The sequence below is a fragment of the Amblyomma americanum genome, chromosome 5 (assembly GCF_052857255.1).
Source record: "Amblyomma americanum isolate KBUSLIRL-KWMA chromosome 5, ASM5285725v1, whole genome shotgun sequence".
Classification (NCBI taxonomy): Eukaryota; Metazoa; Arthropoda; class Arachnida; order Ixodida; family Ixodidae; genus Amblyomma; species Amblyomma americanum.
The window spans coordinates 136,420,085-136,432,698 of record NC_135501.1 but is presented as its reverse complement, the minus strand read 5'-3'; the positions used below and the strand labels follow the sequence as shown (position 1 = coordinate 136,432,698).

Below are 12,614 nucleotides of genomic sequence, written 5' to 3'. Positions count from 1 at the left end.
CTTTAATGTCCTTGTGGACCCAATGCAATTTTTATTCACGAATAAACGTCAATGAACGACAAGTTGATTTCCAAAGTTTCATGACACAAAAATTACATGTGAGCGGGAAACGATACACCGTTGTGGCATAAAGATAACCATGTGCAAATTTAGGTGTCTGAATTCAAAGAAGTACTTCAGAATTGTAGACATGCGGCAGGGAAATCTGATAGTGCAACCTACAAAAAGCAGGTTTGGCTAGACATCTTTTCAAACCTAACTTGACACAGCGAGCACAACAGAGAGAAGTGTACGAAACTGAAACCCTGAGAATACTGACAACTTTTCCCTCGACCGCAAAAGGCAGACACACGCTTTAACGGGGCAAATAATACATAACTTTGGTTGCAGGCCTTACTCCTGACATTTCTTTGCTAGAAACCTGCACAATCATCACTATGCTTATCAGCATCAGTGCTACTGTTTTTCATGCTTTCGCTGCATTCACCCATGGCTGAGAAGGTTGGAAAGAGTGCTGCATAAGAAAAATGTGCGCATAAGTGTTTCATAACTGGAAAGTAATGCACTATGTATACTATTACACTCCAAGCACATAATTACAGAAAATCTATGTGAATTTGCAGTTTTACATCTTTTTTTTTCTTATGAGCAAAGGCACCTCAGCATTTGCTAATCATTTGAAAATTATCAAAAAATCTGCAGACTTTTGGAATGCACATATTTTATGTTAAGCCTGAAATGAATGGAATAATGGAATCAACATAAGGAACCTGTATTTGCACCCTGAAACTTGGCACTCCAAGTTAGCTCACAGTCTGTCCGCATACTTTTTGTGGACAGTTAACTTGTCAGTGAGCATTTCCGAGCAACATTTTTCGCACATGTGCTCTCACTTAGCGTATCGCAAGCATTGCACCTGATAAGGAGTGGGCGTATTCGGACACGAGCGAAGCTGCGCAGGACACCTGGCCACAGTGCATCAGCCGCGGTTTCAGGGGCCTCATTGTTCAACGATTGTTCTATTTCATCACCGCAAGCTCGCCGGCTGTACATGAATGGAGGCTTGCAAATATCAGATCTGTCTCGGACGATATTGTTTCGTCAGCCTGTCACAAAAGCTTCTTGTACATGTATCACACAGAAAGACTTTGGTAAGTTTACTAATTCACAAAATAATGCATGACTGTCGCAGTGAAGAAAAACATACTATACTTTGCACCCTGCTCATAGGGTTGTGCTGTATCATGACATCTCCCCTCTCTTTTCCTCTCCTTAGGAAATAATGCCGCGACAAAAATTCAGAGGAAATGCGATAGCACTTTTCACCGATCTATTCCAATTCTAATTCTATTCTTACTCCACTTCTATTTGCAATTGCTCCTTTATTCATTTTTGCTCAGTCATTCTTAGTCCAGCCTCTCCCTCCTATACATTACAAGTGGAGAGGGGATTTCCCTCTTCAAATAGCCACCTGCCAACCACGGCAGGCGAAGATGGGGAAATCCCCCTAAATGCCACCTGCCATGGTTAGCACGTGTTCACACAGATGCTGCCTCCACTGTCTCCGGACAGTTTTCGCCCCTTCATGGCCCTGCTAATGCTATTGAAGTCAAAGCCCCGCAGTCAAAGCCAAAATCAGCCAGAAATGCCTGCAAGTATAAGGGTGCATGCATGATCTGCTGGCATGAATACCATGAAGATGGGTCATAAGGCAGCACTTAAATAAATTTGCCACCAAGCACATGCATCCTGTAAACTTTTTGCCGTCAACTGTACATTTTCACCATGCCTACGGGTACCAGCGCCACCCTATCAATGAGACTCACCTCATGGTATCCGAATCCGCCAATCTGCCGCTTCATCTCGACAAACCTCTGGATGACGGCGAAGAGGCCGGGAGAGACGTTCTTGAAGTACCGGTGGAAGTCGTACTTGACCGCCAGAGAGGCAAAGAAAGTGTTGTTCACTAGTGCCGACCGCAGGTCGGTCAACGTGCCTGGTGAGTGGCGCTGTGGGTCATCGTACAGGTGGCGGGTTATCAGGTAGTCTAACACAGCATCACCTAAGAACTCTAGCCGCTGATAACAGTCTGTGAGTCGGTTGTAATGATACGACGCATGGGTGAAGGCCTGAAGGAGGTAGGCACGATCCCGAAACCGGTAACCGATGCGAGTCTCAAATGCGTCATAGCCTGAGAGAAGCTCGTCCAGCCGCGGTCCAGCATCAGGCACGACGAGTGGAGGCTCCAGCGTTCCGTAAAGCATGACACCAAAGTCCTCCAGGGTGTCCGCAGTACAGTTCTTGGGAAGAACATCCAGGCCCAGCCAGGACATGAAAAGAAGTGTCGCATGAGGACCGCACGACACAAGGTAGGCACCGATCAGCGCTTCTACACAGTCGGCGATGCTCTTGTCGGGAATACTGTGCTGCGTCAGGAGGTTGTAGGGGACGTAGGGCGCTGTGTCCAGTTTCTCCTCATCAGCCAGGACCTCGTCCAGGTTGCGGACCTTGTTGGAACGTTCGGCGAGCGTCTGCCGGATTTGTGCCTCGTCCATTTGAGTGAGCCCCGCAAGAGCGGCAATGTTCCAATGACCCGCCGGAAGGCCAGATTCAATCAGGGCTCTCTCTAGTCCGGGAGGCACGACATAGCCTGGCGGTAGCCAGTTGTCACTCGGCTCGAACTTGGTGGCCACCATGAGGCCGCCCAGGTTGCGGGCCCGGCCAAGCCGGTACAGGTTGAGGTTGCTGATCTGCCGGCTGCGCAAGTGTGACAGCTTGCCTTCGTGCACACTCGGGTGGCTACAATAGAGGTGAGCCGTCACGGCGTACTTGAGGAATGAGTCCCCCACCGTTTCGAGGCGTTCCAAGTTTATGCCGTCATTGGCATTGGACATGGTCAGTGCCTGCAGCAGGATGCTGGGGCTAGGACCGCTGTGGCTGCCCAGATCTGGCCGCTCATCAAACCGGACCTGCGGCGAGTCTCCGGCCCCACTCCCCACGGAGTCTCTGTCGGGCAGGAGTTCCCCGAATGGCAGCACACTACCCTCTGAAGCCTGAGGAGCAACGCCTGCTGGAGCGCCATCACGAACAACGGATGCCGACGGCTCGTCTTTCTTCAAGGGCCGGTCGTCTTCGTACTCTGCAATCAGCCTCAGTGCCTCTGAGACCCGGTGGAAGGTCTCGTAGATCTTCTTCCTATTCTTGAGTTTAACCTCGGCATCGTCACACCGCCACACTTCCAATTTCTGGATGCACTGTTCCCTGATCGCGGCGACTTTTTCCTCGACGTGAAGATCAACCTTCGGAAGTTCCTCCTCCGCCTCTTCCTCAAGGGCATTCGGAGACTTGCAGCGCTGGTCTCTGCTGCAGTGTGACAGCCAGTCAAGCTGCTCCTCTGGCCCCTTTTCATCGTCATCTTCTGGTCTATCGCTGATCTTGAGCACGTGCCGTTCCTCTTCGTCAATGGGAGCCTCGGACGGCGACTGGTTCCACTCAGATCGTGAAAGCTCCATCTCCATTTCTTCCTCGTCCTCGTCAAAGCTGTCCCAGATATCATCGTCACGGCACGAGGCCAAGTCCAGCGACAGGCCTTGCATGTTGAACATGCCGGGTGCAGAGATGTAGCCCAGCCCCGGCATGTCCAGGGTGACGAACGAGCTGTCTTCCATGTCTGTGTCCCACTCAGAGTCCCAGCCCTCGGCTTCGAAGTTGCTCGGAGATCCGTAGCGGATTCGGGGTACAGGCGTGGGCTCACCGGGAAGCTTGGGCAGTGGTTTCCAGTCAAAGTTTGGACCTTTGGGTCCACCGAGGTTCAATGCACTCACTTCGGCGTCGGCAAGCTGGTCGTCATCGGGGATCTGAACTTTGCTGGGGTCAAATGTGTCGATGACCAGCTCCTGCAAACAAGAAACTCATGGTGATTTAGATGGAAACGCTTACAGAACCCTGGTTTTTGCGAATAAGCACTGAAATAAAAACTGCATACAATGGGAATTCATACAGTAGCATTGCTGGACAATACCTCACTGCAGCTCAATAGCATGCAAGATCGCAAGGCCGGACACTCATTACACAAGAGGCACAAGAAATGTCATGCATGCCTGCAGTGTGTGCAGTAGCAACGAAATTAATAAAAGAAAAATGCAGTGTAGTTCAGATACATTGTTTACTGGGAAAACATTGCCAAACCATGGCCCAGTGCTTGTCCAGCACCATAAAACAGCACAGAATTTGTGGAGTACTGCATATTTTCGGCACCTCCTGACAAGGTCACTTTTTGACAGTAAACAAAACTGCCATCAAATACACACAAAAAGGAGGATATCTGGCAAGGTTTATGCACGTATGTGCGTACTCTGATCCCACCTGCAAAAACCCTAGCTCACCCTGACTGATGTAGCAAACTAGCTTCCTGTCATGGACCATACAGTTGCAATCACTCAAGGAATTAGGGTGGCATGATCATCATTAGTATGACCATTATTAAGCATGTGCAATCAACCAGATGTAACACATGAAAAGGGTTGAGATGGCAAATTTTGAGGCTACAAAGAGGCCTGTAATGGGTTCCTCTGTATGCCACGTCACTCACAGTCAAATAATTGATGCAACGTGTGCTTAAAAGGTACAGTAATCCGTCGTTATAACGAAGTCAGCGGGATGGCAAAAAAATTTGTTTAAAGGGGTGGAGACACCAAATTTTTGGTTGGAGTGTTCTTTGTTTCAAGTGTTGCATATTGCCCCAGGACACGTGATACACGCTACGCAATTCATATATGTGCGGTAAATAACTTATTATTGCAGTCTTTATACTGAGCAATTTCGGTTTCGGTTTCTGAGCGCCGGGGTGAGTTATGACGTCACTATCAGGGAAGAGCAGCAACCCTGGTCACACGGGCCCCAAAAGTTGTGATGCACGTATTGCTTTGTCGTCTGGTCTCGTACACATGCTGTGCATAGCAGTGCCTTTCGAAGCCATGTGCTGGCAAACTTGGTCGGTACTGCGATATGATGAGAAAAGCCAAGCAAGCGAGGAGCGACACTGAGTCCTGAAACCAAGCGGCTTGCCTCAGCCGATCTCAGTCGGTATACTGCGTGTGCCAGTGCGGTTTCCTCATTGTATTTCACTTTGCCATGCTGACGCCGATGCTCGGCAGACGTCTGTGTTGGTGGCCTATAACTGAGCCTGGCTGCATTACAGCGACACAATGCCTCACTTTTCCTGACCAATACCCGTACCCGTCTCTGTCTTCACTTCACTCTGCCCGAGCAACCATGCTGCGCGAGGCTGCTCAGGGTCCCGTGGCTGCTGATTACGATATCTGCTGCTTGTTTTAGCAAACAGTCCATGTATACGCTAAATGAATGCTTCCACACAATTGTACAGGATTCAGCATTTACCGCACGGGTACGAAACTCCCACAAGAATGCGCCCATGACGACGACTGCATCTCAGCACTACTTTTGTTTACATGTTTGTTTACCTGTACACATGCAACAATTGTGCGTTAGTTTGGCATGAATTGCAAGCTACGTTCTACTAAGGTTAAACAAGCTCTTCTCTTTTGCACCACTTGCGCGTTTACTTACTTGCGCAGTGAGAGAACTTTGCAAGAATGACCGAAGAATGCTAGTGCCAGCCTGGAGAACACTTCATAGCTGCAGGTTGTTGACACCACGTAGGACTGGCGTTTGACTCATTGTAACTGTTTTTTGCTTTTCCTGATAAGTGCAGTAATTGAATCTAAACTGATTTATCTAGAAGTATGTTCGGCGTCCATTTGTGATAAATAAAATGGCTTAATTTGTTGCCCTCAAGCGACGCCGACGACTGCTAGCTGCCGCTGCGGGGGCCTGCAGCATTGGTCGACAGACTGGGTCACACCGCCTAGAAGCGGCGCCTCCCGCTCGAGGTATTTGCGTCCTAAGATGTAAGCAATCCTCGATTTCAGATCACTGTTGTCAAAACTACGCTCGATGATTCGCTAAAACTTGTGAACTCGCTCTTCACAATCACCGACGTCGCACATACGAACCCGGCGGACTTGCTAGGCTTATTCGTACTGCAGGTGAGCTGAAGGGTGAACATATGAAATGTAGTCGCTTGTTTCAATTATTCGTTGTACGGAGAAGGTATAAACAAAAGCAACTATAGTCATTGTCTCATTGGCGCGGAGGTTTCACTCGGCTGCCGATATATGGTACGCTGGCTGGTGCGTCAGCAATGGAATATATGCCGATCAGCACACTGACCGCTGAGTCACTGACACGCAGTGCCTCGCCGATGTTGCACGGCGCAGTTCATAGTATGTCACGTTACTGTGCTGTGATGTCAATACTAATCACTGATATGGTTCTACAGTTCTACGTCACCAACTATAACGCTAGCGATGGGTCTAGATCGCGAGAAAGAATTTAGGAACTTTTTGGAACTGAATTAAAATATATTTTAGGCGTTTGTTGCATCCAGTACTTCACCATGGGTGACCTTACATACAGAGGAAGCTCATAACAAGCTTATTATAGCCTCAAAATTTGGTGTCTCAACCTCTTTAAGTGGTAATTCGATATAAGCGACCGCCCGAGAAAACCTAAAGCAGTCGAGCTTTAACTGTGCCGCAACTGCAAAAATACAATGTAGTATTCAGGTGGAAAAAAGGCAGTGAGCTTTGGCTGTTTCAAGTTCTTACCAGGCGCGTGCAGGCCCTGCTCTAATCTGACCAAGCATTGCACGAGGTTGCAGTCACTGCCCTTGCATTCAACCTTTGGGGTATCTCGAATCGCGACGGCAGTGGCCGCTTTTATGGGGGTATTTCGGGGTATTTTGAAAGCAGTGGCCGCTCTTATGGGGAGGTCATGGAAGACTACAAGAGAATCGCACTGGAAAGCACTGCATGTCGTGGCTCGAGTCTAAGGTTGTGTTTGTTGTGCTCAAAAAACGATTAGCCGCTCATTGGGAATACGCAGCACGATCGTGAAAACTGAACGGTTTTGCAGTAGGGGCCTTGCATGATTACTCGGCAATTTTTTTCCTGAGGTGTGCAGCTGTGAAATTTGCAAAACGAGTTTTTCGGCGAGTTTTTCAGCGCACCATTGTTGACGACACTGTGCCAATTCTACGATTCGGGTGACGCTGCTTGCAGCGTCACGTCCGCGCCATTGACAAATGTCTAGGAACAAAATTCAATGACCCTACCACGCATTTAGACTGTCTGTCTAGTCGTATGGCGCGAATCGAGCATGACCGGCTCAAGAATATCGCCGGGAAACACCATGGTTGCGTTGACCCGCCATGTTGACAGCCTAACTCGCCGCTGGCGACGCTCGGATTTTTCGTGTTTTCAATAAGTTACCAGTCAATTTGAACCATCAAAAGTGCAACGAAGCTAGGGGCTGTTTTATTGCGATGCAGGCCGATTATGGTGAGAAAATTTCTATACCGGTTTCCCCAGAGTCGTCTTCCCGATTTGTTAACGTGGCTCCTCGCATCGAACATGGCAAAGGGTATGTGACCAGGCAGCAGCTCTACAACACTTGCAAGCGCAACCCGTGGATCGCCTTAGAAGCAAAAACTCTCGGGAATGACATTCACACGCTTTCGAGAGTTTCGTCTGCTTAGGCTTAGCGATCACTATGGCAGCCAGGGAGCAACTCAGTTCATTGCCCAGCGTGTCCGCGGTCGGCGTCATTGCCAAAAGCTCGGCTCGCTCCGACTCTCAAGTGTGAATGGGCTCATAATTGGAGGAAAACTATATTTTTGTGTAGATTCTATCACGGGCAGCACCAACGATGCGATTGCAACTGATTTGGGTGTGCTGCACCATGGAATCTGACAGCTTCCGTTCGCTCTGCTATAAACAGCTGGGGGCACTCTGCACTTGCTTGGTACCCGTTACTAGGCAGGTCATTGGTCGTAGGTTTGGTCGCAGGTAGTGATGTCATAGCACGGTAGCCACATATCCTTCAGCTGCAAGCTAAAGTAAGCATGAAATATCTATGACCTTATAAACACTTGTCTGCTGTCATTGAGGTCTTATCGTATTTTCATGGCCACTGCATCCCTCTCACTACAATCTAGAGCACAGCCTTTACCCGAAAGCTACGAATGGACTGTAAATGAGTGAAACTATGCGTGGATTGCAAGAGATACTGCAAAAACTAGCAGTGCCTGCAAGAAAATGCACTTACAGCTGAACCTCGATGTAACGAACCTCAGTTTAACAAAGTTTGTGATCCAACGAACTTTTTTCGGTTCACATTGAAATGCATGTATTTTTTTCCCCGATTTAATGAAGTACTTTCACACCGCAGTTTTGATACAACAAAGTTGTCAGGAGCATAAAAAGCAAAATTTAGGCAAATTTCACCACTCTGTAAAGGTACAAAATTGTATACTTGTAAAAAACGAGGAGGGTGGAAAAAAATATCCTCAGAGCGGCGCTCCGGGCATACGGACGTCAAAATAGGCATCATTGATTTTTTGACGTTGACCCGCCGCGGTCCCTCAGTGGTCAGGGCGCTTGGCTACTGATCCAGAGTTCCTGGGTTCGAACTCGACCGCGGCGGCTGCATCTTCATGGAGGCAAAACGCTAAGGCGCCCGTGTGCTGTCAGTGCACGCTAAAGATCCCCAGGTGGTGAAAATTATTCCGGAGCCCCCCTCTACGGCACCTCTTTCTTCCTTTCTTCTTTCACTCCCTCCTTTATCCCTTATCCGCCCAGATGTGAGACAGATACTGCGCCATTTCCTTCCCCCAAAAACCAATTTTCATTTTTCGATGTTGCTCTATGTAGTCAATCCAATCCAAGTCTAGAGTGTCCATTTCGTTCATTGGCACACAAAAAAGTGCTGAGGCAGTCATTTCTTCCTCTTTTTAGTTGTGGTGCTCATACTTCTGTGCGACAATGAGTGGTGCGCAGGTATGCCAGCATGCAAGAGCACGAGCAAGCATTGGTAGCAGTAGCAACATATGAGTGCCACATAATTCTGACGCTCTTCAACAAACGTCAAGCGAACATAACAGAGTTCATGACCGCACCATGAGGTGGTTTGCCTTGTGCAAAGCTTGTACAATAAGGGTCTCTAGTTTGTGAATAATGCTTGATACCTCACGCCCATCTCACCCCGCTACTGTAGCTCAGTGGTTCGGGCGCTCGACTGCCTATCCCGAGGACGGGACGGCTGCATTTCGATGGAGGCAAAACATGAGGCAAGAAATATGATCAGCGCACTATAGTACTGTGCGACATCAGTGCACGTTTAAGAATCACGGCTGGTCGAGATTTCTGGACCCCTCGAGAATGGCATCTCTCATGGCTGATGTCGCTTCGAGACGGTGAACGCTGTAAACCAAACAGTGGCCAGCACATACGGTGCGGGCGCACATTGTCTATGGCATGGTGCAATAAGCAAGCCAAAGCAGCTGCGCTGTTTTGCGGGGACCTCCAGCTTGCACGTCCCATTCCCATCAGCCCACGAGAGCATCTGATGGTTGGCAGGGTTGCTTGATACCTTTAACGGACTTCCGCAGCACCGATTGGTTTCATATTCAGTGCGCCCGCTTCGTGGCAGTCACTGCAGCAACGCGCCAAGCTCACGATACTTCTTCAGTGTTGGCATTTATCTCAAGCTATCAGTAGAGATTTCGAGATATCCGCAGTTTGCTAGGAAAAATACCTCATGGTATAGGGTAATATAAATGCGCAGTGGCGTGGTGAGCGGCTCGGCTCCACAGAAAATTTTGACTAAATCAATTTTGATATGCGATTTTCGAGGCAACGAAGCTTAACAGGATTACCCTCACTGCTCTTTGCTTGGTGTTTCCCCTGAAATCGCTTGCAATATCTTCATGAACGCATGTGAGCGAAGTAAAGCGGAACGGAAAGGCTTTAGAAATGCACGATTTCGCTTGCACCACTGAAAAACAAAACACTCAATGAACGAAGTTCGCGATATAACAAAGTTTTTTTCCGATAATAATCCGACAAGTACTACTACGCTATGATACGATAAGTGGTTCAGTAGTGCAAACTGCTGGGCTAGTTGGTTCATATTGCATAGAAAAGGAACCAGCGAAAATAGACGCAAGACAAGAACAAAGGAGGCACACACCACAACGCTGGACTTACAACTGGTGTATTGCGATGAAAATCGCTCATTTTAAAGGAATTTCCTGCCTGCGCACCCACCCTACAGACAATACACTTCGCGCACCACATGATGACATGCCTACTATAACGATAAAAACTTGTACTCCTTTTCAGTGATAATCTTTGGGGAAAAAACTGAAGTTATCTTCAAAGGATGCCAGGCCAGTAGAAGTGCCAACAAGAAAGTTGGAAGTCATGCCTTACTTCCACAAGACTTCACATGGTCTGAAAAAAGTGGCTCAGAAGTTTGGTGTCACTATGGCATTTTCTGCTCCTTGCAAACTGTCCGGTTTGTGCGCCCAAACCTTTGCAGACATGCGCAGAACTGGTGTTTGCAACACGAAACACCAGACTATGTTCACCACATGCGCAGTGGGCGTGGTGTATTCAATTCCATTGTCATGCGGGAAAATCTACATAGGCCAAACTGGAGCATGCTTAAATGAGTGCCTGAGGCAACATCGCACAACTTTGGGCACAGGCACAGGCAGCAATCTAGCCGTACATGTAAAGGACTGCAAATGTTCTCCTAGTTTTCACATTGCCAGCATTATCGGGCGGGGGAAATCTAAACGTGAGCGTGAGCTATTGGAGGCATTCATGATCAGAAAGAATAAGCAGAAATGCGTCAGCGAGCCGTCTGTGATTATCACTGAAAAGGAGTACAAGTTTTTATCGTTATAGTAGGCATGTCATCATGTGGTGCGCGAAGTGTATTGTCTGTAGGGTGGGTGCGCAGGCAGGAAATTCCTTTAAAATGAGCGATTTTCATCGCAATACACCAGTTGTAAGTCCAGCGTTGTGGTGTGTGCCTCCTTTGTTCTTGTCTTGCGTCTATTTTCGCTGGTTCCTTTTCTATGTTCTATGTTCTATACGATAAGTGCTACTTCGTTATGTTGAGGTTCAACTGTATTGGAAGATTCTGTGAAAGATATCTGTTGAAACCTAGTACACCTGCCAATTTGACCCCAGTCTCAAATGTGGGATGGCCACAAGAGAAAGCCAACTGGTCTGCATATCCAATCTGCATAAAACACTGGCCCGGAGGCATTATGTGGGCTTCAGAGACCATCTACGCACCTGCTGGTACGGCGGTGGCTGATAAGGTGTGCTGTGCCACGTGCTCGCCATCAACGGTGGTGGCGAGGTGCGGACGGGCTGGATGCCCGTTCGTTCCATGAGCTCTGCGGCACGCTCCTCCTCGGCCTTGGCGGCTTCTTGGGCCTTGTGCAGCACATCGGCCAAGGTCCAGCCAAAGTCCAATGTTGGCCACTTGAAGCCCTCGGGCAGCTCCAGTCGCCCCACCCGCACCTCGCGGGCCACCATCACTCGCAGCTGCTCAGCCAGAAGCAGCGAGTTCATCCTGCACACAGAGGATCGAAAGGTCTCTTTTCAACAGGTACACCTTCAATCTATATCCTCCCTTGTAGAAGGTGCCCCACATTTCCACTGTCCCCAGTGACTTCACCCCATAAGTCTTCCTGTGCAGAAGGTACCTAAGATTGAAGTTGATGTCTTCAAATTACATCGTCCTTACATAGCAGACACTTTATGTAACAGGCGACCTACATTTTAAACCCGAGCTTGGCGCATGGTAGCCTTAGATGCTTGCGCACCGCTACACCCAGCACGCAGCACAACATTTTAAACCAACCCCTTCCCTGTGTGGGAGTCCTCCATATTCAACATGCACCTTTTTTGGGTAGAAAGTGTCCTACATTTGCAAACCATATCTTTACCCCCTGTATAGCAGGCCCTCACCTTCAAGCGCAACCAACCCTGTCTCTGCACACAATGCACTGACATCTTCGACCAGCACCTTCCATACGTAGAAAGTACATCAAATCTTCAACCTAGACCTTTTAGGGGACTATGCTTTGTCTACACAGGGACAATTCCATGAGTGATAACAAAACAATGAGCTGGCTGACCGGTAGAGGATGCAGGGCAGGCAGACGGCCTTGCGCCACAGGGAGGCCGGGAATGGGTGCACAGAGCAGAGCTCGGGCACCAGGATCTGTTTCTGCTGCAGGCTCTCGCGCTTGGCCCGCTTGGTCTGCTCCGAGCTGGTGGGCAGTGTGACGCCCTTGCGGTTGACATAGCGCGGTGTCAGCAGGTTCAGCCGCGCTGATGTGTGGTCCACGTCAAGCAGTGGCTGCCGCCCATCCACCACCCGGATCTGGTACTTTTCTCTGCATGGGCACCACGAGATGAGGTATCTGTCAAACTAGACTCCATCTCACAAGATGTTTGCAGCACTACGGAAGGCAGAGCTCTCTCATCCAATCAGGGCTGCAGGAACACAAAGAATAGTCCCTCAAATATTCGAGCAGTGAAGGACTGTGAAGGACCAAGCAATAAGCACGGCAATTCAATGTTTCTATCACTGGCGAAATTAACAGACAAAGCTCGTACGGAGACAGCTCTGCAGAGGCCTGCTGCAAGGTAGTGATGCATCGCCATTTT

At 48.8% G+C, this 12,614-nt stretch overlaps 1 protein-coding gene across 2 annotated transcripts in view; it reads right to left on the bottom strand.

Annotated features, from left to right (window-relative positions):
- The window catches only part of Dcr-1 (Endoribonuclease Dcr-1), a 62,609-nt gene that overhangs the window by 5,174 nt on the left and 44,821 nt on the right, over window positions 1-12,614 (bottom strand). For both annotated transcript variants that reach the window (XM_077665335.1, XM_077665336.1), the window contains 3 exons: window positions 12,080-12,340; window positions 11,229-11,511; window positions 1,827-3,896 (listed from right to left, as the gene is read on the bottom strand). In XM_077665335.1, the coding sequence (XP_077521461.1) occupies window positions 1,827-3,896; window positions 11,229-11,511; window positions 12,080-12,340 (2,614 nt within the window). The remainder of the gene's footprint in view (window positions 1-1,826; window positions 3,897-11,228; window positions 11,512-12,079; window positions 12,341-12,614) is intronic.